We start from the raw sequence: 25,457 nt of genomic DNA, 5'->3' as shown, positions 1-25,457 counted from the left end.
GATTTGTTTGCCGGAAGGATTTGGGAAGAGACTGGTGGGGGAAGACTTACTGGCAAGCATCGATTGGGAATTTGGAGAGGTGATCGAGGGGACCTTGATGTAATTGAGGTGGCAACAGACTTGCTTCGGGAACCATTGCGGAGACGAAAGATCGGGTTGCCAGTCGGCATGAAGTTGGAAAATAGGCCAGGACGGCCGCAAATAAGGATGCTTTTTTCTCTCTTGAATGCAAATTGGGTGTATAAATCTGTCTTTCATCTTCTCATCGTACTATACTGACAGCTGTCTTCGGGCGGTGTTAGGTATATAAGGTGTAGACAACATTCATGGAAAGGAGTCCAAAATGTGCCACTACAGCGGCTGGACGAGTACTGAATTGATGGAAGTGTTTATTGAGTAAGCTATTCAAGGTCAGCGAGACTGTTATTGGGAAGGCTCGCAAGTTTTTGATCAGGGGTGTGGTACACCTGATTTGAGGCAGAGATTCAGTGTTAAAATTTCGATGTCCGTACAAACCTGGGGCATCGCCCGATTCAGATCTTGCCTGGTGTCGACCAGACTGACGACCTCTCATCACAACATCTTCGCCACGACTCGACAGGTCCATCAACACCAACGCGGATTCCGCACCAAATTCTGAACCGCCCATAGCGCACAGCACCTCTCACAAAAGTACGCCTCGCCAAACCAAAATGCTATCCCGCTCGCGCAACGGCATCGATGCGATGCCGCGTCCCGTCAACAACGCAGCTTCTCCAGACTACTTGCTCGTCCGCGCACGCGAGAAGCTTTCACCTTTCGCGATCAAAATTCTTGAACACTACACCGGCCCTGGCGGTCTCGACTCCACGGAGTACGCCATTCTCGTCGGTATCCTCCTTGAGCTCGCAGGATCCTCGCCTACCCAGGACCAGCTTGTTGCTGCACGCGGCCTCTTTGTAGAAGGCAAAGCAACCGCTCGCCTTGGTCCCCAAGCAAGTATTTGGACTATGCGACCAATAGAGCAGTGGTACTACTACGCAATCACCAAAACTAGCTCATTGGCCCCTTTGCGCTTGTTGTCTGTGCGAACCTGTGACGCGGCAGATTACAACCGCGCCATCTACGCCGACTGCAGTGCCTGGGCTGAAAAGGCTATACTCTACTTGAAGGAGGTACCGGGTGTACTAGAGAGAATTTGTGAACACCACGGACTGGAGATCAAGTTGAAGGGCGAGGAGGACCGGAGGCCGCAGCGCACAGAAGAGATCCATTCCCAGGACGAACTCAACACCAAAGCCAAAAAGATGAAGGAGTTGCAGACAGAATCGGAGTTTGTTGCAGGGCTGAAGAGAACCTCTGGAGAGATCAACCAGAAGGAGGAACCCAAGTTCAAGAGGGCACGTATGGGAGAGGAAGGAGAGGGAGCGGGATGCCCACAACCAACGACAGCAGCCGCATCGAAGACTGTCGAAGATCATACCTCATTGCAACCCCCGACTGAGCAGTCTGGACTTCAGAAGCTTCTCCACGCGGCGGAACTCAAGGATTCTGGCTTCGATGCGCTCCTCCAAGCTGCGGAACTTTCACGAAACCCCCAGGCAGTCATTACTGAAGTTGGACCTCCACACGCAAAGAGCAAGTGTGTCGAACAGACTCAAGGAGTCGAAGAGCACACCAGAGATCTCGAGGACAAATTGCGTAGCGTCTCCAGCGCGTTAGGGGCTCCTCTCAACATGGCCATTGAAGACCAAGGATCCAGCCTGCCCCAATCAGGCTCTCCGATCTTCAGGACTGCAAAGGTCGTGGATACCACAGCCCAATCGCCGACCTCTACTACCACTGGTGCCAACCAAGATGACCAAGCTGTTCGCAACGGTGGCATTGTTCCCAACACTCCGATAATCATCGACCTCGACGACGACGAAGACGACCTCGACGACGAAGACGACGACGAGGACAATGCCGTCATTACACATGCTGGATTACAAATCGAATAGCGTGCATGGACGGATTTGGAGATTCAAATGCAGAAGAAAGACATTGGAAGACGTAGACGTTGGTGATGATGGCGGAAATGCCGGTGTTGGGAAGGCGATGGCTGGATTGGTATTTCGCCCAAAGTTCAAGCGGAAGAAGGAGTGGATATGCCCCGAATACATGCTTGAGAGCGGGGATTCATGAAGAAAATGTGATGCGAGTAAGCAGGGGTAGGGGTTTGGGAAAACGGCAGACCGGCAATGATTGGGGCGCAAAAAGAATAGGGGGCCGGATAAACGGTAGGAAGCAGTCTTGTGGCCGGCTTTTGTCTGGCTGTTGAATAGAAGAAAGCTGCCCCATGATAATCGCCATGCCGGACAGACTACTAGGTCTGCTAGGCGAAGGCATACGATATTGAAAATTAGCCCGTGCTTTCATTGAAAGCATTTTTAGTCTCTTCTCATGCATGTGAGCCAAAAGTGATGATTCCTAGGCTGCTCCGATTTTGGCGTAAGAGGGATGGAAACCAAAACGTATCTGCCCGAGCCTCAGCTGATATTTACGGGCCACCCAAGGAAAGTTGACAGAGACGAGACGAGCAAATAATGAATACGTTGGGACTCGAGGGTTGACGGAGACGTGGCAAGAGGGAGAATGGAGCAGTATCCAGGCCAGTGTAATGATGAAGACGATCTTGGTACTACTGCAAAGCGGCTCGAGGCTGAGGGTTGACGGATTGAAGAGTCGCAATAACGACGATGAGTTTTTTATTCTGGGCGGACCTGTAAACTTTGACTTCAGTACTGGCATCCTCGATTGGGAAGCGACTGACCTTTCGCACCACCCAACGCTTCGAAAATACCCGCTCGTCGCGAACAAATCCACAACCTTCGCCATCCACAACATTCGCCGCCCACAGCCTGCACAACCACAATCTCAGCCTCATTGACCAACGAAAAGCATCTGGGAGCGCAAACTACCTCTGATCCGCTCACCTCAAACACGTCCATTCCCCTTCGGTGAATCAAAATGGCGGCAGGCCCGGAAGACCAGCGAGTGATGCAGACCGAAAGCTTTGCGGGGTACAAGAGGAGACAGGAAGAAAGAGAGCTTGGAGAGGAACAAGACACAAAGAGGTTGCGAGGTCAAGGCAAGGGAAAGCATCACGCCGCCCATGGCAACGACCAAGTCTCTTCAGACTCGATCACTACTGCACACTCGCTCAAGGGCCCCGATGAGGCTATGGGAAAGAACAGTGCCAACCATGAGGACAAAGTCTCATCAGCCACCAAGATCACCGCGCAACCAATTCAAGGCCCTGGGCTCACGGGCTTTGAAACCGTCTTGATGGCGCCAGACATGCTCGCGTCAAAGGGAACGAAGGACAATCCGATCAATATCGACGACGACGACGACGACGACGACGACGATAGCTGCATAACCGATGAAAAACCACCTACTCCTGCCGCCAACACCAATTTCGACTTTGTCAAAGCGTGGCTCATGGACATCGAGCCGACAAAGGCGGATGGAGAAGCTCTGCGCAAAAGAGACTGAAACAATGGCGAATACAGCGCCACCCTCCAGAACAACGGCCTTGTCTTCAGCAGTTCCGGTACCGGAGCGAGCGCTTTCACAAAACCCCAGGACGGCCAATAGCCTGTCACCACTACAGCGGCTGTGTCTGTTTAAAAAGTCGCACTCCATCAGTCATCACCATCGACGACGACAAATAGCCAGTCTTCGAAAACAACCCCAGCATCATCAGGATGCTCAAGAAGGCGAAGTATGGGATCGTGAAGCGCTGCTTTGCGGAAGAATTTGACAGGACATGGAAGGAGAAGAGGCGTCGTTCTGGGTTCGGAAGCATTTTGGGTATGAAATGGTACACAGAAAAATCGGAAAACAGTGACAGGAGGCGCATTGGAAGGGCAAGGTAGAATTAGTTTCCCGGTCTTTCTGGTGCGAGCCGAACGGAACAAAGGAAATCTATATATTGAATGAAAAAGACTTGAGATTGAGCATTCCTCCTCTCTTGTATGTCGACTGGCCACTGATTTGGAGGATGATCAAAGCGTGACCATGGCTTTGTCCGTCTTACGCCTCTGAAGTGCGGTCTGTTCGCCGATGATGGAGGTTTTCCCGTCAACAGACGTTTGCCTGATCCAGAGAATGAGGCTTCGGAACTAGTTGTTTTGAGCGAGCTCGAGCCGCAAATGAATTAACACCAGAAAAACAACGTCAACAGTCAGACGTCCTGCAAGACGATCATTGACCGACGCGGTTTGTCGTGGTTTTGAAAGGGTTGATCTGACCGTGGATTTGACCCTGTCTTCCATTGCCGAGCGCGTGCAAGACGGCCAGCAGTCGAATTTTCGGCCTGCCATCATGACAGCATAAGGAAAACCCAAAGATTGACGCATAGTGATAGAGGATAGGCAGAAGGAAAGAGAGGAGGGCAAAAGGGGAAAAGGGCAACATCCTACCCACCGAAGTGGGTAAGCAAACTCGGGCAGGTTCTTGGGATACAATCAGCAGTGGAAGAGCAACGATGCGATGGAGGAAGGTGAAGGCACTCTGAAGTCCTTGGGGTAAGATCTGACAGTGCTGCTTGGGCGACCCTCAGGTTGGGATCAGGCGCAATAACAGCAAAAGAGTGACAGTAGTAGCAGCAGCAGCAGCAGCAGCAGCAGCAGCAGGAGTCTGGCCAAAAAGAGAAGGCAAAAGGGCAAAACATCACCCACCGAAGTGGGGACCAAACTCAGGCTTTTGGGGGTCCTCAGTGCGAACCATGGGATTCGAACACCTCTCCGCCGCCTCGGTTTTATTTCACTCTACTGCACCCTTAGTCCGTAGAGACGACTCAGTCTTACCAAGTACGCTAACAGTACTATACAATGTACAAGGCAGAGGACTATGGAAACTGACCGCGCTTTTGCAAATTATAACCTGACTTTTGGGCCTCTGATGAGAAGGAAGAAGCGACGTACCAATCATAGACCTCTTTTTGGAGTAGAAAGCTAACGTTGGGATTTGACCGTTCGCGATAGCGTTGTCCTGCCACAACAACCCACCGCGAAAATCCGACGACTCCTCACGATATCCGCGTCCCACGCGACCACCACCTCATACTCATCGAGCGAACGTTTTGCTTCTCTATACCAACCCGCCAGCTTCGCAGCAGCGCCCAGCACCTCGGATTTCCCCAACTCAAGGACCGCCATACCACCGCTCACCATGGCGGCAGCACCACAGGACGTCTCGCTACATCGCGCCCAGAATAAACTGCCGCCGTTCTGCATCGCCATCGTCGAGAACTTCAGCGGGAGCAGCATTGATGCAACCGAATATCCTATCTTGGTCTCCACTCTCCTTAACCCCACCCTTGTTGTCGACAATAGAGCAGCTCCTCTCTGCACGCGGCCTTTTCGTCGTGAGCACTGCCAACGCGCCCAGGCATTCACACATGAGAAGCATATGACAAACACCTCCGTTCCACGCCTGGTATCAAAGGGCCGTTGACAGCAAAACGCCTCGCCCTCCGCCACGGTTGCATCGTTCCGAGGGCAATGAAGCAGTCAACAACAGCTCTGCGTTGGACCAGGATGCTGAGGCCATCTACAAGAAAGTCAAGAGGTACCCTGTGAGCTCTCTGGCCGCTCTTGATCCGTTCAGTCGTTCAGAGGGCTTGGTGATTGAAGTGGATAGGGAAAGCGAACAACAGGACCACTAGCTCGGGGTGCAGATCCAAGAACACTGCGATGCACTGGGCGGAATGCAGCCAACCTAGCAGCCCGAAGTGCAAGTGTCTGTGGGGTTCAAGAGAAAGCCAAAAGAGAGGGCGTTTGAAACAGAAAACAACGAGGCCGCAAATTTAAGAGAGAGGAAAGAAGTTCGCCGCGGATGCTGTCCACCAAGCGTCTTCGGCGTCAGCTATCAATGCATGCACGCTCAAGGGCCCCCATGAGCCCGAACAGAAGACCAATGCCGCCCGCGACGAGCTCTCTCAACTGACCACTTTCCTCAGCAGATCAAATTGGAGAGCCATAGCGTTTGCCAGTCCACGGGTCGTGTTCCTTCCATCATTATGATCGACGACTTTGCACTCGGGCACGCCGGCCTGCCGCAGCGCAGCCCTCAGCCAAAATCTGCCCCTGAAAGATTCCCTGCATTTGAAACAGAGTTTGCCGAAAAGAAAGGAACCAGTTGGCATGCCGGCGTGAGTTAGTCCTTTCCTCTCATAACTTCCGAGACTTGGATCAAGAGGACTCTTCTTTCATTGTCTTTCATGGAAATCGAAAGAGGTGACGCTGTTGTGACGCCTGCCCGGCGAGCCCCCGTGACGGGCGAGCGATTCAGCCTCGACAGCCCCAGCCCCTTCCTCCTACCACCACGGCCAAACTGGGCCAGCTCCTCGCAACTTCTAACGTAGGTAAAATTGCGCAGGCTTCAAGATTTGAGGAGTGCACGGCCCTACCTCTTTGCGCTCGCCGTCTGGTTGGTCCGTTTTTTTCAGGGTCCATCACCACCTCCCCGTCTTGCGCCAGGGCCCAGTGTCCACCTATCGCAGCAGCCCTCTGGCAACTTCGAACGTAGGGAAATCAGTACGCGCTTTAAGATTTTTACGGTGCACGGACGTCAACCTCTTTGCGCTCGCCGTCTGGTTGGTCCACTTTTTAAGGGTCCCTCGACCTGAGGCAGCATCGTCACTTCAATCTCCGCGCCACAACACATGCACCCCAAAGCCAAACTGCTCACCAAAACCTCTGCACCACAAGAATCGGCGAACCTAACAAGCCCGCAGCATATCAGCGCTGCCTCCTCTCCCAGGATCGCGCAACAACCCAGACCTCCCGTCCAGATCCGGACCAGCCACAGAGGAGCCTTCATTCGACATCCTCCTAAACTGTGCTGAGCAGACGTTCGCCCCTTCCTTCACCACAAGAAGAACAAGTCTCATGACAGTCGACAATCACCGCATTCTCGCGCCACGTCTCCCAGCCCGATGTCCGCAAGCCGAACCTTCAGGGCCATGAGCAAGAGTTTCGAGCCTCAATCCATTGCTTGCGGCGGCAGGAGTCCGCGCATCAAACGATGCTGAGCACAGCAAGTTCCTTGTCCACAGCCTGAGGAGTATCCCATCCCACGAAAAGGACATTCTGGCTTCGATGCGTCGGGTGCAGCCTTGGTATGTGGCTCTCTGACTGGTAATTTCCCCCAAGCTCTTGCTGACTTGACTTCTTACAGGTAGACATCAACACCAAGGCGGCCATCCACCACATTGCGAAGCTAACGAACAATGCCAAGGCTGGTAAGAGTCCCAGCTACAGTAGCTCCCACGAAGAGCGGCATCCTCACCGGCTACGATGATGAGGCTATGTACCCCGTCAAGAAGACTGCTGCCCGCACTCCGAAGACGCCCAGGACGCCCAAGTATGCGACCGACGCTGCTACTCCTACCACTGCCAACACCGAGACGGAGCGCGGCTGAGATACCCGCTTTAAACAATGCCACGGTCAAGCATATCCAAGACGGCGACTAGCAGCCTGCATTCGGCGATACGCAAGGTCTTATTCACAGGCTCAGCCAGCAGTGAATCCCCCAGAAGGAGCTTGCAGGCCTCAACGCGTTGGCCGCTGCGAATAATGAGTTTGCTTCCAAGACAGCAATGGGGAATCGGATTCTGAGCGGTGACAAGCGGCATGCTTCCGGTGTTTACGGCGGACGCACCGGCGTCTCTGCATCTGTCCGCGCGGATAACATTACCAAAGCTGAGAAAGATAATTTCGATCCTGATCTGAAGCGCCAGGGCATTGAGGAGTGGTGAATGGCCGTGGAGTCAGCCCAAGCCGATAGCGCTGGATCTGACGAAGGAGAGAAAAGCCGGGGACGAGAGCAACGCCCCCGCGAACGATTCCGGAGTTTCTGCCGAACGACTTCCTTCCAGAAACACCGAGGACATAGGAAACGGAGCCATTCAGGCGGCTGGGTACGGTAGCCAGTGTCCTTCCAGCGTGATCATTTTGCGGGTACTTGGATAGAAGATTTGAAGAGCCAAAAAGGAAAGATGGAGGACGAATTGGAAGGAAAGGACAAGAAACATTGCCAGGAGGTTGCCAATCAGAAGAAGAAGACATAGAGATTGAATGCAAGATGACAAATACAAGGGATGAAATGAGAGCAATTGATTGAGGATGTTTGCAAGTTGGACAGAATGAAAGGCTATTTGAGGTGGAAGTGGGAGGGTACCGGCCAAAAGAGCCACCTTGCGAACAGTGGCTTTTTCTTCTTTCTTGTATAATAGCCCAGGGATAAAATCAATGTCTTCCGATTCTCATGGAAGAGGACTGGTAGTATAACACTTGTACAGTGAAAGAAACGGGGTCACTGGCGAGCGTTTCGGCGCCTCTTCATCTCTTCCGCGAAATGGAACAGCATGATATTGCGAACTCCAAGTTGAAACGGCAGAATATCGAGTCGTGGTTGCGTAGGGGAGTGATTGGCGACAGATTGAGCTGGCGGGCGAGTGGAGGGAGACCGGAGTAGCTAGCAGGCGGAGATAGTATAGGACCAGGACCAGCAGACCACAGCCAGAGCAGACAGGCAGAGGCCAGACGGCAGTAGCAGACAGCAGCAACACCTAGCAACGAAAAGCAGGCGAGAGCTCTTTCTTCCCAGAACCAACACCGCAGCCACACCTACACCGCAACCGCCTCCATTCTGAGCAACAAACACCATGTCGGCCCATAATCAACCGCCCGGGATGCACCATTTCCCCAACCAGCAACAGCAGAGCTCGGCCGGCAACATGCCAGCTCCTCACGACGTCTTGTTGCAGTGCGCTCAGCAGCGCCTCCCGCCATTCCTCTCTGAGATCGTCTGGAAATACACCAGAAGCGCCGTCGGCCTTGATGGTACGGAGTATCCGTTGCTCGTTTCGGCCCTCGCCACGCTCATCGGGAGCTCTCCAACTGAAGACCAGCTCTTCGCAGCTCAGAGCCTGCACTTTTTCAAGATCTCCTACACCCCCAACAGCGCCGAACTGGGAAGCATCTGGCAGAATCCGCCCATCAACCTCTGGTTTGAGTGGGCTGTGCAAGGCATTTCTCTGCGCCCTCCGCCGCGCATGTACAGCCCTCAATACCGCAACGAGGTCCATCGACGCTTGGATGTTGAGCTTGAGAATGACGCAGCCGCCTTAGTCCACAAGGTCAAAAGATACTTGACCACTGCACCGGGCTTTTTGGAACGGTTCTGCGAGTCAGGAGGGCTCGAGGCCTTCAAGCTGAAGACCAATTTGGGAGAGCACCCTAGCCGGGAGCAAGGCACGGATGACCATGTGCCGCAGGAAAACCAGGGACAACATGCTCATCAGCACAGAAAGACCGAGCTTAGCAGCAGAGAGCGTCCGGGCCAGGAGCCGGAGTGGCACCGTGGTGCGCGCGGCAAGAGGCAGCTTGAAGATATCGTCCTCGAAGAAGGAAGCGCGAAAAGGTTCCGTGGCCAAGAGGAAGAAAGGGACAACGCCGGACAGCAAGACAAATTCTCCTCGAGCTCAACGATTACCGCATACTCGGCCAAGATCCACGAGCATTGCACCCACAGACCCAGCCAGAAAAGTCGTCAGAAGGAGGACACCTCGGGCTTCGACGCGGTGCTCGCAGCAGCAGAGATTCGTCCATCGAACAATTTTCAAGACAAGCAGACCGGCGGCGCCCCCAAGCCCGCCCAATACAGCTGCCAGGAAGAACTTTCGGGACTCGACGCGTTGGTCGCGGCGGCGAATGTGCTTGCCTCCGACGATACCACGGTCGACCGGGTTCAAGACGGCGCCCAGCAGCCTAGCGGTGGCGTCACTGGCGAACATATCCGCGGCACTTCGTCCCTCACCACCGACAAACTCCGCGAGATGGAACGAGAAGAAGATGCGAAGCCCGATTTGAAAAGACAAGACATCGAGACTTGGATGGCGCACACGAACAACATGACGTACCACGACATCGACCAATTCGACACGACCAGGCAGCCGCAAGCTTAACGCAATGTCTCCGCGTTTTCCAGGGCCCGTAGTCCCTCGATCACTACGATTGACAGCGATAAGTAATGCTGCCTGATGCCACTTACGCGGTCTTTCTTTAGGATCGGGCTACATGTCGAGCATATCCAAAGTATACGCCAACAACTCGATATGTGGCAGACGCAAAACGCGATACCACAGGTGTTCGGATGAAGGGTATGGGGAACGAGAAGCAGTCTTGCTCACTGGAACTTGAAGAAATACACACTGGAAGTGGTGATGCGGCGGAAATTGGTTGGGGGGTGTCTGCAAAATTGGACAGAACGCAAAGGTATCATGGCTGAATTGGGAAGGAGTTTTGATGGAAAGACGGATCTTGCAGACGGGGTCTTTTGCTTTTCTTCTTGTATAATAGTTCAAAAACAAGGTGTCCTTTTCCAGTTTCTTGAGACGGCGAACTGAAAATGCGAGACTGAATGAAAGACTGACCTACCGCCATAGTCCTCGAATATGTCCATTTTCACGAGCAGCAAACGACCAATCGAGCAGAACTGACACATCCTAGGGGTCAAACTTCAAGCTTCAAGCTTCAGTGAACAGCAGGCCAAGAACGAACAGCAATCATGATGCTGGGCAATCGCTGACCACGACCGCTCCATCCACATGCTCTCATCACCAATCCGAGAGCCACAGCAGCACTGCCGAAGTCAATTCCCCCTCTTACAACCACGGCCGGCCGAGACGCAAAAGCCTTGGTCATGCCGCGCGCGCAATCAACATGGATGACTAAGGCCGCAAACCCACAGTATGCATATGGATGATTTTCGTGGCCTGCGCCCAGTGCCCGCACCGTTGCGACAGGCAGCCGAGCCGTTGCATGCGCCACCGCAGGCTTGCTTCACATCCCCTGAAGGATCTGGCTGCCCTGGTGGATCCTGGAGAAGATATCGATGCCCGCGGGCGAAGGAGGGTGCTGTGCTGTGGCGGCTGACGGGCGGGCGATGGTTGTTGTGCAACGACCGCAAGATGTAGCTTGATGCTTTGTGTGGCGTATGCGTGTTGCAGTCCTGACCCAAGCAACGGCTAAGCCGGCAGACTGCTGTCTCTGGGCGGCGGCTTCGTCTGCGTCGTCGACTGACTGACGACGACGGATGTGTGCGGGTGGGCGCAACTGTAAATGAATCGAGAGACAGGATCCGCTCCAGTAACTTTTTGGCTGCCGGCCAAGGCATGCCGCATGAGATGGGCAAAGGCGCAGAGCAAGCCGCTGCCAGCCAAAACTGCACATGAATGTACATACATGGCAGGGTTACATGTAGATATATGCAAGTAGACATGTTACTCGTCATTCCCGGGTGCTCACCGCCTCTTGCGCAACCAGGGGCATACATGAATTACCAAGGCCGGAGCGGTTTCAAGGGTTGTACATGGCGGGAGGAAGAAAAGAAATTTGACAGAGGGAAGCCGGGTGCAGTACCGCGCTGCAAGGCTTTGTTCAAACGGCGTGTTGCAGACGGGCCAGTCCCAGCGATTGCGGAGCCAGCTTCGGTATCGGACTTTGTGGTCCGCATCAAAGCGGGATGCTTGGATGAAAAGATCGACCGGCTGTCCTGCTGTGGGAACTTGAAGCGCGGCGTTGACCCGGGGTACTGGGTCCCTGGATGGTGCCTGGAGGATGGCGAACCTTGGCTGGGCGTCGCTAGACGAGGTCGTGGCTGCATGTGTGTTCATGTCTCCTCCACATCGTGAGTGCCGGGAGATGGAAGACGTGCACTAACACGACGGCTCTTCGGCTGTCCGGTTTCAGGAGTGCGTTGAAGACAGGGCAGGTGGGAGTAGAGATTTCCGGTCAATCTAGTATCTCGTATCCCCGATTGTCCAGGCTGTCGGATCTATGTAGGAATTCCAGGTCATCTGGACGGGGAGACTGAGAGCAAATCGGTGCGCGCATTCGTTGCTTGAGTAATCCATGGCCAGTCTCTGACGGATCTTGAAGGACAGTGTTCCGTTCTGCAAGTTGTTGTTGGACTTTTCCTTTTCATTTCTGCCATTTCATTCTTCTGGGCGTTTTCCATTCTTCATCGTGCCAGGGCATTCCAGCGGGAATGGACAGTCTTGATGGTTTCTGCCTTTGACACAGATGCCCGGCTTCACGAGAGGGAGAAGCAAACTGCAAAGGTTCGAGATGGTCCGGAGTCCAGACTCCACAGGCGAATTTTCCGAAAGAAGGCCGGTAAGGCTAGCGGCTTATCGCGGTTGATCAGCGGTGGTGCAAAGCTCGCCCCGCATGCGATAAGATAGAGCAATGACGGCCATGACGAAATTCGAGCTCCGTCGTTGATGATGCTGAAGCTGGTGACTTGTGGATTCAACAGTTGATGAGAGGTGATGTCGCGAGAAGGTGGCGTGCTAAGCACAACTCAGCTTGTCGGCTAGCGGCGCCTGTCATCGGCCCTTTCCAACCGCTCTCTGACGACTTCAAGGCACTTTTCTTTGCGACAACATCATCACAACAACCCACCACCGCCTTTTCTTCGCCCACGTCCTTCGCCATGGCCTCCAAGACTAAGCCGGGCATCCCGCCCGTCGTTCTCGACTCCATCACCCAGCAGATTGGCAATTCCCCCATGGTTCGCCTCAACAAGATTCCCCAGTCGCTGGGAATTGAGGCGACCGTCTACGCCAAGCTCGAAATGTTCAATGCTGGCGGCAGCGTCAAAGACCGCATCGCCCTGCGCATGATAGAAGAAGCCGAAAAGGAGGGTCGCATCAAGCCGGGTGACACGCTCATCGAGCCCACGAGTGGCAACACCGGCATCGGGCTCGCGCTGGTCGGCGCCGTCAAGGGATACCGCACAATCATTACGCTGCCGGAGAAGATGAGCGCCGAAAAGGTCGCTGTGCTGCGCGCGCTGGGGGCTGAAATCATCCGAACGCCAACAGCAGCCGCATTCGACAGCCCGGAAAGCCACATTGGCGTGGCGAGGCGGCTGGAGAAGGAGCTGCCAAACGCTCACATCTTGGACCAGTACGGCAACCCGAACAACCCATTGGCACACGAATATGGCACCGGTGAAGAGATCTGGGAGCAGACTCAGGGCAAGGTTACGGCGCTTGTGGCTGGTGCTGGTACCGGAGGCACCATAACGGGAATTGCAAGGGGTCTTAGGAAACACAAGCAAGACGTCAAGATCATTGCGGCTGATCCGCACGGAAGTATCCTTGCTTTGCCGCAGTCTTTGAATGAGGAGCACAAGAACGAGCCCTACAAGGTCGAGGGCATCGGCTATGACTTTATCCCTGATGTGCTGGACCAGACTTCGGTCGATACTTGGTACAAGACGGATGACCGGGAATCCTTCTTGTATGCCCGCCGTCTGATTTCCGAGGAGGGCATTCTTTGCGGCGGCAGCAGTGGAAGTGCCATGGCTGCCATGGTCAAGGCAGTGAAGGACCTGGGACTGGGCAAGGATGACGTCGTGGTTGTCGTTCTTCCAGACAGCATCCGCAGCTATTTGAGCAAGGTACGCCGGACAACATTCTTTTGTCTGACATTTGCTGACCACATCTGTAGTTCGCCGACGACGATTGGCTTGCGGCCAACGACCTCCTCCCTCCCACGCCGCCTGAGCCCGTGGAATCCAAGCTCGCCGGTCTCACCACCAACGTCAAGGACCCATACCAAGGCGCCACAGTCGGCTCCCTGCGCCTCAAGCCTGTCGCCACCGTCTCATCCAGCTCTCCTTGCGCTGAAGCCATTGAGACCATGCGCGACAAGGGCTTCGACCAGCTCCCCGTCTCTTCATCCAAAAACTTCCGCCTTGTCGGCCTCGTCACGCTGGGCAACCTGCTCTCGTACATCTCGTCCGGCCGCGCGACCCCCACCTCGCCTGTTTCGGACGTCATGTTTGATTTCCGCAAGCTTTCCGAAGTCGTCAGCGACCCAGGTGACCTCACCCTCAAGGGCAAGGACAACCTCGTTCTCGCCGAGGACAAGGAGAAGGGCAGGCGCCGGCGCGAATTTGTCGAGATTACTCGCGACACGCCGTTGTCGGCGCTGAGCCGGTTCTTTGAATGGAACAGCGCCGCCGTGGTGACGGAGAAGGACGAAGCTGGAAATCTGAAGGCCGCTGCTGTCGTGACCAAGGTAGATCTATTGACGTATCTGGTCAAGCAGTCTAAGAGCAATGGGGTGAATGGGTCGCATTAAAGCGAGGCTCATTTCAGTAGAGAAAATAGGCGTGGCGTATACAGCTACATACACGGCCACAGCCAAGGAAAGGGGGGTCTTTGGCAAACTCGGGCGTTTGGAGGGCATTGGGAGGGTTAGACGCTTGCTTTTTCAACAGACGGCGTCTGCCATTTTCGTTTCCCTTTTACTTCTTTCCTTTGCAAGCATTTAGATGGACAGATGAAGAGCGGGTCGGCGATTGAACTAACTGGCTAGAGCGAAGATGGATCGCCATGGTGGAGTTTTACATCCTGCTTCAAGTCTGCTCAACCTAGACTGCGTTGATGATGGTCAATCTCAATGTTCTTTCAAATGCGCACTTTTTTTGCTTTCTCTTGTTTCTTTTCCAAGTCTAAAATAAGACACTGAGCGCACGACCTCGAATCGCAAAAGCAACTACTCCTACTACGTACCTACTCGCCAAAACACCTTCTCCACAGTCGAGCGATCGCCCCCGTCTGCCATCCTGCACGTCTTGCGCCATCACTCGCTCGCTTCGTGGTAACCGAGCACATCAGCCACCCACTTCTCCAGTCCCCTGGTTATGTAGTTACCGCGCGCTTACACGGTCAGCAACCATACCCACTCACGCACATACATAGATGGAGAAGGTCTGAATTATTGACATCACTTTCATGTGCGCCCTGCAAGGTACATCCATGGCGCTCTCTCTTCCTCCCATGCTCGCCTGCCGCCCATGGCGTGGATTCGGTGTGGAGAATGAATGCATCTTTGCTTTTTCTTCTCGCCTGCGCAAGGCCTTCTGCCTCTGGTCGTTGGAGTGCCTCGCTTTCCCCTCGCTGCATGCGCTCGCGCGCATCAATGGTCGAGCGAGAGCGGTGTGTTTGGGCGGAAGTGGATGCGGAGAGGTGGGACGTCTCGTCTCTTTTGCTCTGCCATGTGTGTATGTATGTTGTAGTTGGTTGCATTTTGCGGCGGCGGGTGGGGGCGGGGTGGCTGCTGTTGACTCCTGAGGCTCTGCTCTGCTTGCTCTGTGGGCTGGGTCGGTCTTGTTTGAGGTTCTGCGTTTGTGTTGTTGCAGTTGACTCGGATTGTACATACGCAACGGGCTCAGGAGGAGCGAGCATCTTGGAGAGGTTTAGGGGCTACATGCCTTGGTTGGACATGGTATGTATTCCTCGCGCGAAGACGCTGTTGGATGACTACTTGCATTTGCAGATTCTCTAACTAGTGCTCAGAGCAGGAGAGGCGGTCAATAATCAGGGGAACTCAGATGTCCTGCATAAGGTATGTAGCGCTTCTTGAGCGAAGCACCTACACCATGTTCTAGTCCGACCACCTCTCCACTTTCTTGGACCAGCACTCAGCAGCTTCAATCTTCGATCAGGGGGTCTGTCCAGCGCTGTCGTCCAACCTGTCCTCTCAGGTTATTCGCCTCCTAACATCGCATCGCTCGCGTCCGTCCGCCCGCCATAATCTCCAACACTACCACGCACGACACCATCCACAAACAAAAACACCAACACTACCGGGAAGACCGATCATGAAACGAACCAACCAACCAAAGCTCGCGCGTCCCTTTCCAAACCGCCCCCATAAATCCCACATCCTCCAACCCCATCATCGCTACCCACCCCGTCCAGGGCCTGCATGATCGATCGCCCCGTTCGCTCAGCCAGCCACGCGTCTCTGGACGAGCTGAGCCACAACTCTGCCTGCCTGTCTGTCTATCCGTCCGTCCCTGCTGATGCAATCAAGCGCTGGTGGTGATAGGGTTGCATGGAACCGTTGAGATGGATATGATGTATGTGACGGCGTTGACGCGGTGGTTGCTGCGGCGGTGGTCGTGGTGAATGGTGGCGGTTCTAAGCATGTGGTAGAGAGCATGTATGGAGAAGTATTGTATGCCATTGTGCAATGCACAGTTACAGACAGAGATACCAGGATTGCCACCCATCGTGGCGACCAACTCTTGACCTCCTGGATTTTTCCCATGTCGGCGTCCGGCGGCTGCTCTTCGTTGTAGAAGGTGTGATGGACATGTAGGAGTTAGGACCATCGCCGCTATGTGCAGTACAGTACAGTACAGTTTAATATGTGATGGCGAACGTCAGACCCGGCCAATCAAGTGGCTTACTTACTCGCGCGCCGTATCGTGTAATCAACGTCGTGCGGGAAACTAGTTGATCTCGATGCCTGATGAGGTAGGTAGTATTCGGTCTACTTCTCTTCTCTCCTTTCCTTTTTTTTTTCCCCCTTTCATGTTGTTTAGCCGTAGCCCTGGTGCGTGCATACAGTCCATGTATGGCGAGTTTGGCTGGCATGGTTTGAATTGATGGCGATGGTGGACTGATCTCCAGGCGGGCTGGATGGAAACTGGCGTTTTGCGTGGGAGCAATGGTGGCGGACTCGAAGGTCGAAATGGTGGTGTGGAAGCAGCTTTGGCGTTGGAGTTGGCCTTTGTCGTAGGTCGGTTTGCCATGTACAACGCGATTCATCTGGCTCTTCAGTCCATACGTCGTTTGCATAGGGTGTTGGCACGCAAAGCGGTGGTGCGCAGACTACAGAAAACGTCTTCTCACGATCATTCCTACATGTAGTTACGTGGTGAGAAGCAAGCAGCACGCGCCTGTCTTTGCGCCGCCTAAGCACTGCAGTCCAACTAGTGCTTCCGACTCCGTTCTCCCATCTTCTGCTGGCATGACCGGCCATGCTCGCGTCATATTGTCTGTCTGGTTCAGCTCAAGTAGCAATCACGCCATGTGTCTATTTCCGAGCCACGCGGCGTTGACTAACTGCTAGAACGAAGGACTTGCTCCAGCTCCTCCATAGAGACAAGCAGCAACACAACGTGCGCGATCTAGAACTGTGCAGGTAAAGCTACAGTTCCCAACACTCAGGAAGAGAGAGACGCGAGGACGCCTTTCCAAAGCGCATGGTACATACGGACAAACAAACAGACCAACAGCCTCGGTACCCGCTAGGTGCTGCTGCTGCTGCTGCTGCTGGCCCACCGATCGTCGACACAAAGCACTAGATGATGGATCGAAGCAAGGGTCGTCGTCCATCTCCGCCGTCATTTTGCCGCCTGCATGCGCGGTTTGGATCTCTATTCCGAAGTCCGTGAGGTGGATGTGTCTCCCCCGAGATGGCAGTAAGTGATTTGGTTGATAGTACCGACTGACAACCTAACCATCATCTTGGCTGGGCTGGCCAGCAGCCGTGACTTGGCTGGGCGCCGGTGCCAAAACGGCGGAAAGTGATGACGCAGTGACTGTGTTCTGGGGAGCGGAGTGGAGGCAGGCGTAGTTGAAAGAGCGGTAAGCAGGCAAAAGAGGCAGAGACAGACGACCGGCAGTATGTAGAGAGGAAGAACAAGGTCGCAGGCGCCAGCAAGCAGCAAGGCGTCAATCCTGCATCATGATTGTGCCAACAGTCCCGCCTGATGTGTGCCTCCAACTGCAGCCAAGTCGACTGCCTACCTCGAGCGGTCCCGGCTCCGCGCCCGCCCATTCGCCCCGCATGGGTACCTGGAGATGACAGATGGCAGCGGTTTTGTTCTGAACGAAACCGCTTCCTCGACCTATGTACCTAGCGCACACATGAACGAACCTATCTGCTTACTTACCTGCTAGTACGCACCTTACCTTGGCCACATGGGTGGCGGCCGCCCGCCCATTCTGCCCGGCACTTGCTCAAGCCGCACGCCAGACTAGACTCGGGCACGTCGCATACGAAATGGGCCCAGTGACGCACGGCCGGCCGTGGATGACACGACGTGCCTGACGGCCGTGACGTGATCCATGGACGGACATCCATGGAGCAGCAGTAGTGAGGCGGCGAGCGAGCGGGATGGTGGCGGGCGGGTAAGGTGGGCGGGCAGCGGCTAGCTGGCTGGGCGAAGGGCCGGCCCGAACCTTTTTTGCACCAACGACCCAACGTCGCTCGCTAGGCAGGCAGGCAGGTAGGCAGGTGTCTGATCAAAGCGTCTCTCTGTCTGTCTGTGACGTGGCGCGGGTGCGTGGTGCGGTCGGTGGCTGTCGAGGCGAGGGAGCTGGAATGAGCCACTACATACGAGCAGGCGACGAAGATCGCGATTTCTCCCTTTTGCGAAAGCGTAGGTCGTTGGCGCCGCGTGGCGCACGCACGTCATGTCAATTGGGAAAAGACGTGAGGTGTGCGTGTGGGCCAAGACGAGGAGAGTTGGTTGGGGCGAGACGAGGCGGTGGGCGTGCGGACGTTGGAAGTGAGAGAAAGAAGGCGCAGAGGAGACGGACGGAAGAGAGCTGGCTGGTTTGTCGCCGTGGCAAAGGCAGGCCGGCAGGCAATGCAGTCAAGTGGAAACGAAGCCGGAAAGCAAAACAAACATGATGCAGTCAAGCAAGACTTGCGCAAAGGAAGGGATGGGAGAAGGAGAGAAACGGCATGAAGCAGAGAGCATGTAGAGCAGGAAGGAAGGGGTGGTTGAAGCAACATGAAACAAGATTTTATTTTTCGGCTGGATGCTGGATCGAGAGTTCTGAAAAGGCAAGGCGGAGACAGGAGAGGGTGACGGTTGAAACAAACGAAAAAATCAGTGGGCAGCAGCTCGTATAAGCACATGTACGTCTTGAAGCATACACCATCTGTCGGGTCTGGCTGTCGGGACATATCCACTCATCCAGACGCGGAGGGTCGAGTGGACGGCTATTTTGCTGGGCCAGGGCGGCGCGCATCGACGACCTGTGATGGGCTGCGATCGATGGATGTACATCTCCCTACATACATATGTACGTACCATACATGCGAGCTGTGGTGGTGAGGGGCTGAGGTGGTTGGGCTGGGGCTGGATGCGATGCCCTGGCGGGTCGCACAGCAGAAGCTGTGTTGACCGGCGACAGGAAGGCGGTGGCTGGCTGTGTTGAAGGCTGGGCTGGGCGAGCAAACTGAGGAGGCTGGCGGCACAGCAACAGCAACAAGCTGGCCAGCAGCAACGCAACGATACATTCGAGAGCGCCCATTGCCGCACGATAACGGTGTGGGTTGTAGAGAGGCTTCGAGGCGCAACTGAGCTGCAGACTATGGCGTGCATCGTGTTGTTTGTGTCGTCGAGTCAACGAGGCTGGACCGACCCACTGCCTGAGATCGAGATGGCATTGGACTCGTATCGTGCGTCTCAGACCGGTCCAGTGGAGATGCGTGCGTGAACCAAGGGAAAAAACCAATTAGCTGGACAGTCGATGCCCTCCTCACTTTGCGTCCTTCAGGTCTCCAAAGTCTGCCCGCACGTTTGGTTTGGAGGATGCGCTGATCTGACAATGAGCTGCCATGAAGCTGATGTGTGGTCAAGTCGGACCACGCCGGGACGCCTGTCGGTCTATCTGTCGCCAGCTTGCCTTGCTGCAAGTTATTTGTTCTCTTCAGTTGGGTTCAAGTGCGCCTACAAATGGTTCCAATACCGTGGGACATTCGCATCAGAGAAAAAGGAGATGGAAAAAGCACAAGTGGTGGTAAGAATTGCAGGCGGTCGAGACATGCGCTGCATCCAAAGCTACGATGCGAAGTAAGTAGAACCAGCCTCATTACGTATCCATGCTTTGTCCCCGACCAAGGCCGATGCGAGGAACTGCTGAAGCCTCCGAGGCGTCTTCCTTTTTGTCCTGCGGGCTGACGTGGCGGCTCGCCTGCCCCCTCAACCCTCAATTGAACGCATCAGAGAAGAGTGAGCTGGTAGAAACAATTTGGAGAGACGAAGAATCGTTAAGAAACTGTTTACGTGACACTAAGAAACCCCGACGCTGAGCCAGTCTGCACCGGGCAAAAAAGACTTGTTCCTTCCCTTCTGCAAGTCATTCGCTGGATGTAATCCAGTCCTTCGTGACCGTCATTCGTTTCTGCTCGTTCCCGTACCCCGTCCCATCCGTCCGGTCCCCATGTTTTTTGAATCATTGTCAATCCGTTACGCCTGCCGATCGATTACCTGGCCATTTACCAAGGAAGCGGTGAGCTGCCTTCTGCGAGCCGGGGAGTGTGGTGGAAAGGCCCGAGCAGGAGTTGAGTTCTTTGGTAGTTGGAGAAAAGCAAAAAAAGAAGCACACTGAAGTTTGAAAGAGAAGGTCTCTGCCAGATGACGCCGAGTTTCAAATGCACTCGCAGTACTGCGTGCACGAGGAGTGATCGTAGCGTTTCGTTCAAGGCAAAGAGAGTGACTAAACATTGCAAAAAAGCAGAAGGAAAGTATTAAAGACTTGTCCCGAGGGCTCCATGCTTTTTACGCAGTAGATCCTTGGGCGTCAACGCCTTTGGCAGAAGAAAAGAACCGAATGAGTGTCCATGTGTACGCCGCTGAGTCTTCTCGGGGAATCCCATGATATCGTAGTGTCGTAGACACATTCCATTTTCGTTCCTGGCTGCTTCCGTGGAGAACCAGCCCGTGACACCGAAACGCCGGCAATGCCAACAACGTAGTCCTGGAGAGGAGCTTGTGGTGGGACGGCGGAGAGGACGTGAGAAGGTGGTGAAAATTATGCTTCGAGGGGAGGATATCATGCTGTCGCAGGGGAATCGAAACTTCTTGAAAGTCAATGAAATCGGCCGTTATTGGAATCCAGAGGTCGGACAATGGCTCAATAGCCCGTTGCGCTCATGTCTGGGTATATTCCCCGGCTCGTGCTGAATCCTTGAAACGTGCGGCAGCCGCCTGCGATGGTGGAAGGGATGCCGTTGTCCGAGTACTCCATCTTTACGCGAGCCTTCGAATCATAGTCTGACTTGACTCCCAGCGGCAGTCCAGCCTCAGCCATTGCACCTGGATAGTATTGGTAGCCGTGGTAGCTGTCAATGTTCTTTCTGTCTTCGTCGTCCATCATGGCGCCCTCGCTGACCAGCCCTTCAATCGGACCACCACTGACGGAGCTGGCCGAGCTGACGGAGTGATTGCCAATGGGACTAGGATCCAGTGGGTACTGGTTTCCACGGCCGTAGACTTGGCCACTCAGCCCACTGCTGCCCAACAAGCCCATGCCAGCGCCCCCAAGACTGCCCCTTGCAGGACCACCGGCACTGCCATAAGCGCCATGGCCAGGACCGCCGGCTCCGCTGCCAGTACCTCCACCACGGGAGGCACCAGCGCTGTGTGGGCCTTCGTTTTGGTAGTGACTTGGAGACCGTCCGCGGACAACTACAGCGGCAGAGACGCGTTGTGCCACGCGAACCCAGTCTGGAGCTTCGTCGGCTGTGCGACGAACATCGGCGTAGAGTTCCACAATGAGATGGTAGTACTGCTGCTGAGCTCTTCGCTTGCCGTTGTTCGCGGTCGCGGACTTGAATTGGATACGCTCAAACAAATGTTGGTAGTTGCTCGTCGAATGTCCAGCGGGTGAGTAGGTCTGGTCGCCGTCTTGCTGGAGTGGCAGATACGGAGGGGCGACGGAAGCTGCGGTATGGGAGAAGTTGAGCGAGTACGTGTGAGGGTCGCTCTGCGTCTTTCCTGGAGGCACAGGATTTATTTTTTCCATCTTGATGGGGTTCTGGGGGCCCTTGTCTCGCTTTGGTGTATGCTGGACCAGCTCGATTGGCTTTCCAGTCGGACCATCGACTGCTGCTGAAAGAGTCACAGCCAAGGCTTGGATTTGCTCTTGTCTGGAACCTCGGTTCAAGTACAGCCGAGCGTTGGAGATGTGAGGGTTGAGAGTGTAGGAGCACTGTACAGCAAAGTAATTTCTGCGGTAGCAAGTCCAGGTCTGGTCCGTCGAGTAGAAGAAGCCTTTTTCAATCTTGCAGTCCAGCTGAGGGGTGATGGATTGGCCATCGCTGACGATTTCGTGAAACGTCTCTTGAGAGGAAAAAGGGGGCGTTTCCGGCGTTGCTCGCGCCTCGTGGTGAGTCTGATATGGAAGCATGTTTGCTCCAGAGTTGCCGTACGCGATCTGGCTGGGAGACGTGAGAGGGAGCGCGCCGCCTGGGTGGAGGACGCTTCTGGGCGTCTCGGGCATGGAGGTATAAGAACCTCTGCTGGGTCCAGACTCGGAATGCCGAGGAGAGGTGATGTGCCTATTCAAATGAGGTGTTGACGTGGTGTAGTTTTCCCGCGCGGTCGCACTCATGGATGGTGACACTGGATTGCCCATTCCCGGTGATCGCGTCGGAGGTAACATGCCTGATTGCGAGTGATCGGTACTGCGGTTCATCTGTCAGCTGTCACCCGTCCTTGACCTGGTGTTTGCGGCTACCAGCTAAGCCACGGACGGAAGCGAAATTCAAAAACTCACATTGATGACATGCGACGGGCCTGCGGGATGCTGGACATTCCAAAGGGCGGCTGGGAGTAACCCGAAGGGAAGCCGATTTGGCTCGAGGAGTTGGCGAATTGAGACAGCGGAGGTTGTTGGTAAAGACCAGGAGAGAACGTGTGGGAGTAGATGGTGGACGAGGCGGTCGACCTCGGGCTGGTTGAGATGGAGCCTGAGCTGGAGTCGGAGATGCCAGACCCTGTCCGAAATCTACATGAACCATTCGCAGTCAGCCATCTTGTAGATTACACGCAAACGATAGCGACCATGGACATAAAGTGTGGGAAGGCTGAGATGTGTAACCACAAGAGGTGGCACACTTTTAGTTAACAGTCTTAACAGCAGCCAGAGGATGACACGGCCCAGGGTTGTCGTGTGATCAATGTGACAACCACGCTGCTGGGAGGGCCAGTCTACCGAGTGCTTGGGACAGGTGCGACGAGAATGATGCTAGGCATGACGACGTGTTTGTTCGGGCGCCTGAAGATGAGTGTGGCTCCGGAGGCATCCTCAAGGCCACGGGCAGCGACCCCTCGGGGGGGCAGGCAGCCAGTGACCAGCAGGGCCGGAAATGAGACTGGGGGCCAAGCAGTGTTGCGGAACAAGGAAGAAGAGGCGTGGGATGCTGAGCTCCAATGAAAAGAACCACTTACTGTCCATCATGTGCCGGGGCGGAACGGTGTGGCATGTAACGACTTGGAAGTAAGCCCGTCTCTGAGTGGTTCAGCGCTTCGTCACGCCGAAGCGGGTCCGCCACCCCTCCTCCACCACCACCTCCTCCTGCATAAGAGGGATGATTTGCATGCTCGATGCACTCTTGCTCCGACGATAGAGGGTACAGCGCCCCTGGGAGGGGTTGAATAACTGCTGGTCAAGACTGTCAGCCAATCACTCCAAAACAGCGCTTGTCAAGCAGGACGTGGGACGAAAACAGAGAAGCTGCGCGACATTGACCGCCGTCTGGGGGTGGGCAAAGGAGAAGGACGACGGCCAGCCTGCCGTTACACGGTCGCTGCCGAGTCGGGTGCCAAAAACGAGCCGGGCAGAGAGAGCATGTGTGTAGTGTAGAGCGCGTTCGACGAGCTGAAACCATAAATACAACACCCATTGGCGCTCTGAGAGGCGCGCGCGCAACGAGGCAGCGCTGGCTGCAGAGGCCGACCAATGCCGCTCGACGTGGGCTGCGACCCAGGCGCCAGGTACGAGAGGGCGAAAGAGAGGTGCGGAGAATAAAAGATTGACTGACCTTGGTTCATGATTGCAGCTGCGCACATGTAGATTTCTGGACTTCTCCTCCCAATGGCTTCCTTTCCACCAATGTCTGTCGCTGTGGTTGTGTTCTGAGGGTTGCTCACTGGAGCGTTGGTTGAAGGTCGTCGGGTGTTTTGCGCGCGGTGGAGCGACTTGGTCGGAGGCGGCGGGTGCTGGCGCGGACCGGAGGATCTTGGCCCGAGCGCGTCGATGCGCTTGCCGTTTGTCGTCTGGCAGCGGTGGAGCAGACGTCAGTCTGTGGCCCGGGGATGCTTTGGCCTGTAGCGATCCTCGACGACCGACGGAGTGGGAAAAATAAGGAGGCGGCTCTCGGTTGACCTCGACGGTTGTTGCTTTTGCAAAACACTCGTCTTTTCCACAACCCAGGCGGCGAGGGCGTCTAAGAAAAAAGAATCGGCAATGCGGTGTGGTCAATCCAGACGAAACGGGTCTCGAGATCACAGGACCGTGATCCACTCCCAACTGCCCCCTTTGGTGGGTTTGCTGCTTTGCTTTTTCTTTCGGGACACCCGACCCGGCGTCAACCTCTTGCTGGGCGATTGGCCACCGTCTGCGTTCCTTGCTCTCTCGCACCAGCGGTGAGATCTGATCTCACCTGTTGCGCGTCAGCCTGTTTACAACTGTACCGGTTCGAGGCTCAACTTACCAGGTTCTTGACCTGCAGCCAAAAATTGAGTGGCGTCAGGGATGGCTTCAACCTCGTTCGATCCGTTGTCAATTCTGGACGTGCCACTGTCAGTGTGATCTGCAAGACGCGCCGATGACGGTGTGCAGAGGAGCCTGTGGGGGAGAAGAGGGGCGTCCTGCTGCCATTGACCTGCCTCGATGGCAACTCACCTTGCCGTATTCCCGTCCTTGATGGATTTGGCGATGATGAGGAGTTGCTGGACTCGAAGCCTCGGGGAGGAAAAAGTTGAAATGGCGCTGATATACCTCGACCAGAGGTGCGTCGGGGGGAGCCGTTTGTGTGACGGCCGTCGCGGCTTGGTCGAGCCCCGTGATATATGGGACGAGAGAAGTGCCTCGGGTACCTCGTGAGGCAGGGAAAGAGAAGCAATCCAAGGAAAATGAACAGAGATGGGTCTGCAATGAAGATGAAGGAAAAGGGCACCGACAAGAAGCCTATGACCACAGACAAGTGAGGGTGATCGGACAATTTTTTTGGACCTGCAACGGTGGTGAAGGAAAAGTACAGAGCTGTGGATGGATACAACAGTGGTAAGGCTACGGGGATGGAGCGGTGGATTGGCCAAAAGCAGAAAATATGTACCTAGGCAGGCTGTACGCTGGATCATGGTCAGCCCCAAAGAGATTCGTCCTTGACCAGGCTCAGACTGCTCAGACCATTTTCTATTCCCTAGCACCACCACGGTAGCATTGGCCCGGGCAAGCTGCAGCAGCGGGTGTGGCCCAAATCGGTCTATCTACGTCGCCGAAGCCAGGGAGGAATTCACGGCCCCGGGGCCAAGGCACAGCTGGGAGGCACCTCTGCCACTGTCTCTAGCCCACGCATGCTTGCATTCCTTGCGAAGCGCGGAGGACCCACCTGATCGCCATCGCGGTTCAATTTTCAAATCTCGCACGCAGGAACGTTCGAATCCTTTGCGACCGGGCGCCCGCATGTTTCATGGCCCGCCGCGCCCCTAACAATAACCAATGCAAGCAAATCTGCGGAGCTGCATGTCATCCTGGCCAGAGTGATCCGCGCAGGGAAAGTATTGGCTGCGCATGAAAGCCGCTGGCATT

At 55.0% G+C, this 25,457-nt stretch overlaps 7 protein-coding genes across 7 annotated transcripts; 4 read left to right on the top strand and 3 right to left on the bottom strand.

Annotated features, from left to right (window-relative positions):
• Nucleotides 1-692: 692 nt before the first annotated feature.
• BKA78DRAFT_297898 (uncharacterized protein) lies at nucleotides 693-1,979 on the top strand (the record flags this gene model as incomplete). The annotated part of the gene is made up of 1 exon (XM_066886830.1): nucleotides 693-1,979. The coding sequence occupies one exon, from the start codon at nucleotides 693-695 to the stop codon at nucleotides 1,977-1,979; it is 1,287 nt and encodes a 428-aa protein (XP_066742150.1).
• Nucleotides 1,980-2,988: 1,009 nt separating this feature from the next.
• Nucleotides 2,989-3,516, top strand: BKA78DRAFT_297897 (uncharacterized protein; the record flags this gene model as incomplete). The annotated part of the gene is made up of 1 exon (XM_066886829.1): nucleotides 2,989-3,516. One exon carries the CDS (start codon nucleotides 2,989-2,991, stop codon nucleotides 3,514-3,516), a length of 528 nt encoding a protein of 175 aa, XP_066742149.1.
• Nucleotides 3,517-8,696: 5,180 nt separating this feature from the next.
• On the top strand, nucleotides 8,697-9,998 carry BKA78DRAFT_355081 (uncharacterized protein; the record flags this gene model as incomplete). The annotated part of the gene is made up of 1 exon (XM_066891840.1): nucleotides 8,697-9,998. One exon carries the CDS (start codon nucleotides 8,697-8,699, stop codon nucleotides 9,996-9,998), a length of 1,302 nt encoding a protein of 433 aa, XP_066742148.1.
• Nucleotides 9,999-12,529: 2,531 nt separating this feature from the next.
• On the top strand, nucleotides 12,530-14,187 carry BKA78DRAFT_254825 (cystathionine beta-synthase; the record flags this gene model as incomplete). Its single annotated transcript, XM_066884935.1, has 2 exons — nucleotides 12,530-13,501; nucleotides 13,552-14,187. 2 exons carry the CDS (start codon nucleotides 12,530-12,532, stop codon nucleotides 14,185-14,187), a joined length of 1,608 nt encoding a protein of 535 aa, XP_066742147.1.
• Nucleotides 14,188-14,416: 229 nt separating this feature from the next.
• Nucleotides 14,417-15,347, bottom strand: BKA78DRAFT_179603 (uncharacterized protein). The gene has a single exon (XM_066883395.1). The coding sequence runs from the start codon at nucleotides 15,266-15,268 to the stop codon at nucleotides 14,795-14,797; it is 474 nt and encodes a 157-aa protein (XP_066742146.1). The 5' UTR covers nucleotides 15,269-15,347; the 3' UTR covers nucleotides 14,417-14,794.
• Nucleotides 15,348-20,774: 5,427 nt separating this feature from the next.
• BKA78DRAFT_332765 (uncharacterized protein) lies at nucleotides 20,775-22,676 on the bottom strand (the record flags this gene model as incomplete). The annotated part of the gene is made up of 3 exons (XM_066890014.1): nucleotides 20,775-22,326; nucleotides 22,419-22,616; nucleotides 22,654-22,676. The coding sequence occupies 3 exons, from the start codon at nucleotides 22,674-22,676 to the stop codon at nucleotides 20,775-20,777; spliced, it is 1,773 nt and encodes a 590-aa protein (XP_066742145.1).
• A 1,242-nt stretch (nucleotides 22,677-23,918) lies between these two features.
• On the bottom strand, nucleotides 23,919-25,092 carry BKA78DRAFT_320834 (uncharacterized protein). Its single transcript, XM_066888979.1, has 4 exons — nucleotides 24,549-25,092; nucleotides 24,358-24,431; nucleotides 24,108-24,306; nucleotides 23,919-23,945 (listed from the first exon to the last, which is right to left on the bottom strand). Exons 1-3 carry the CDS (start codon nucleotides 25,004-25,006, stop codon nucleotides 24,149-24,151), a joined length of 690 nt encoding a protein of 229 aa, XP_066742144.1. The 5' UTR covers nucleotides 25,007-25,092; the 3' UTR covers nucleotides 23,919-23,945; nucleotides 24,108-24,148.
• Nucleotides 25,093-25,457: the final 365 nt, after the last annotated feature.

This window comes from Phyllosticta capitalensis, assembly GCF_038381095.1.
Source record: "Phyllosticta capitalensis strain CBS 128856 chromosome Unknown BKA78scaffold_8, whole genome shotgun sequence".
In the NCBI taxonomy this organism is placed as follows: domain Eukaryota; kingdom Fungi; phylum Ascomycota; class Dothideomycetes; order Botryosphaeriales; family Phyllostictaceae; genus Phyllosticta; species Phyllosticta capitalensis.
The sequence above is the reverse complement of the archived record's forward strand: the minus strand, read 5'-3'. Positions and strand labels throughout refer to the sequence as shown.

Coding starts and splice junctions, on each gene's coding strand:
- BKA78DRAFT_179603 (XM_066883395.1), bottom strand. CDS start 15,268: ATGTACAATCCGAGTCAACTGCAACAACACAAACGCAGAACCTCAAAC.
- BKA78DRAFT_320834 (XM_066888979.1), bottom strand. CDS start 25,006: ATGATCCAGCGTACAGCCTGCCTAGGTACATATTTTCTGCTTTTGGCC. Junction 24,432..24,548: donor AAGGACGGGAATACGGCAAG/GTGAGTTGCCAT, acceptor TGGCACGTCCAG/AATTGACAACGGATCGAACG. Junction 24,307..24,357: donor GGCTGCAGGTCAAGAACCTG/GTAAGTTGAGCC, acceptor GACGCGCAACAG/GTGAGATCAGATCTCACCGC.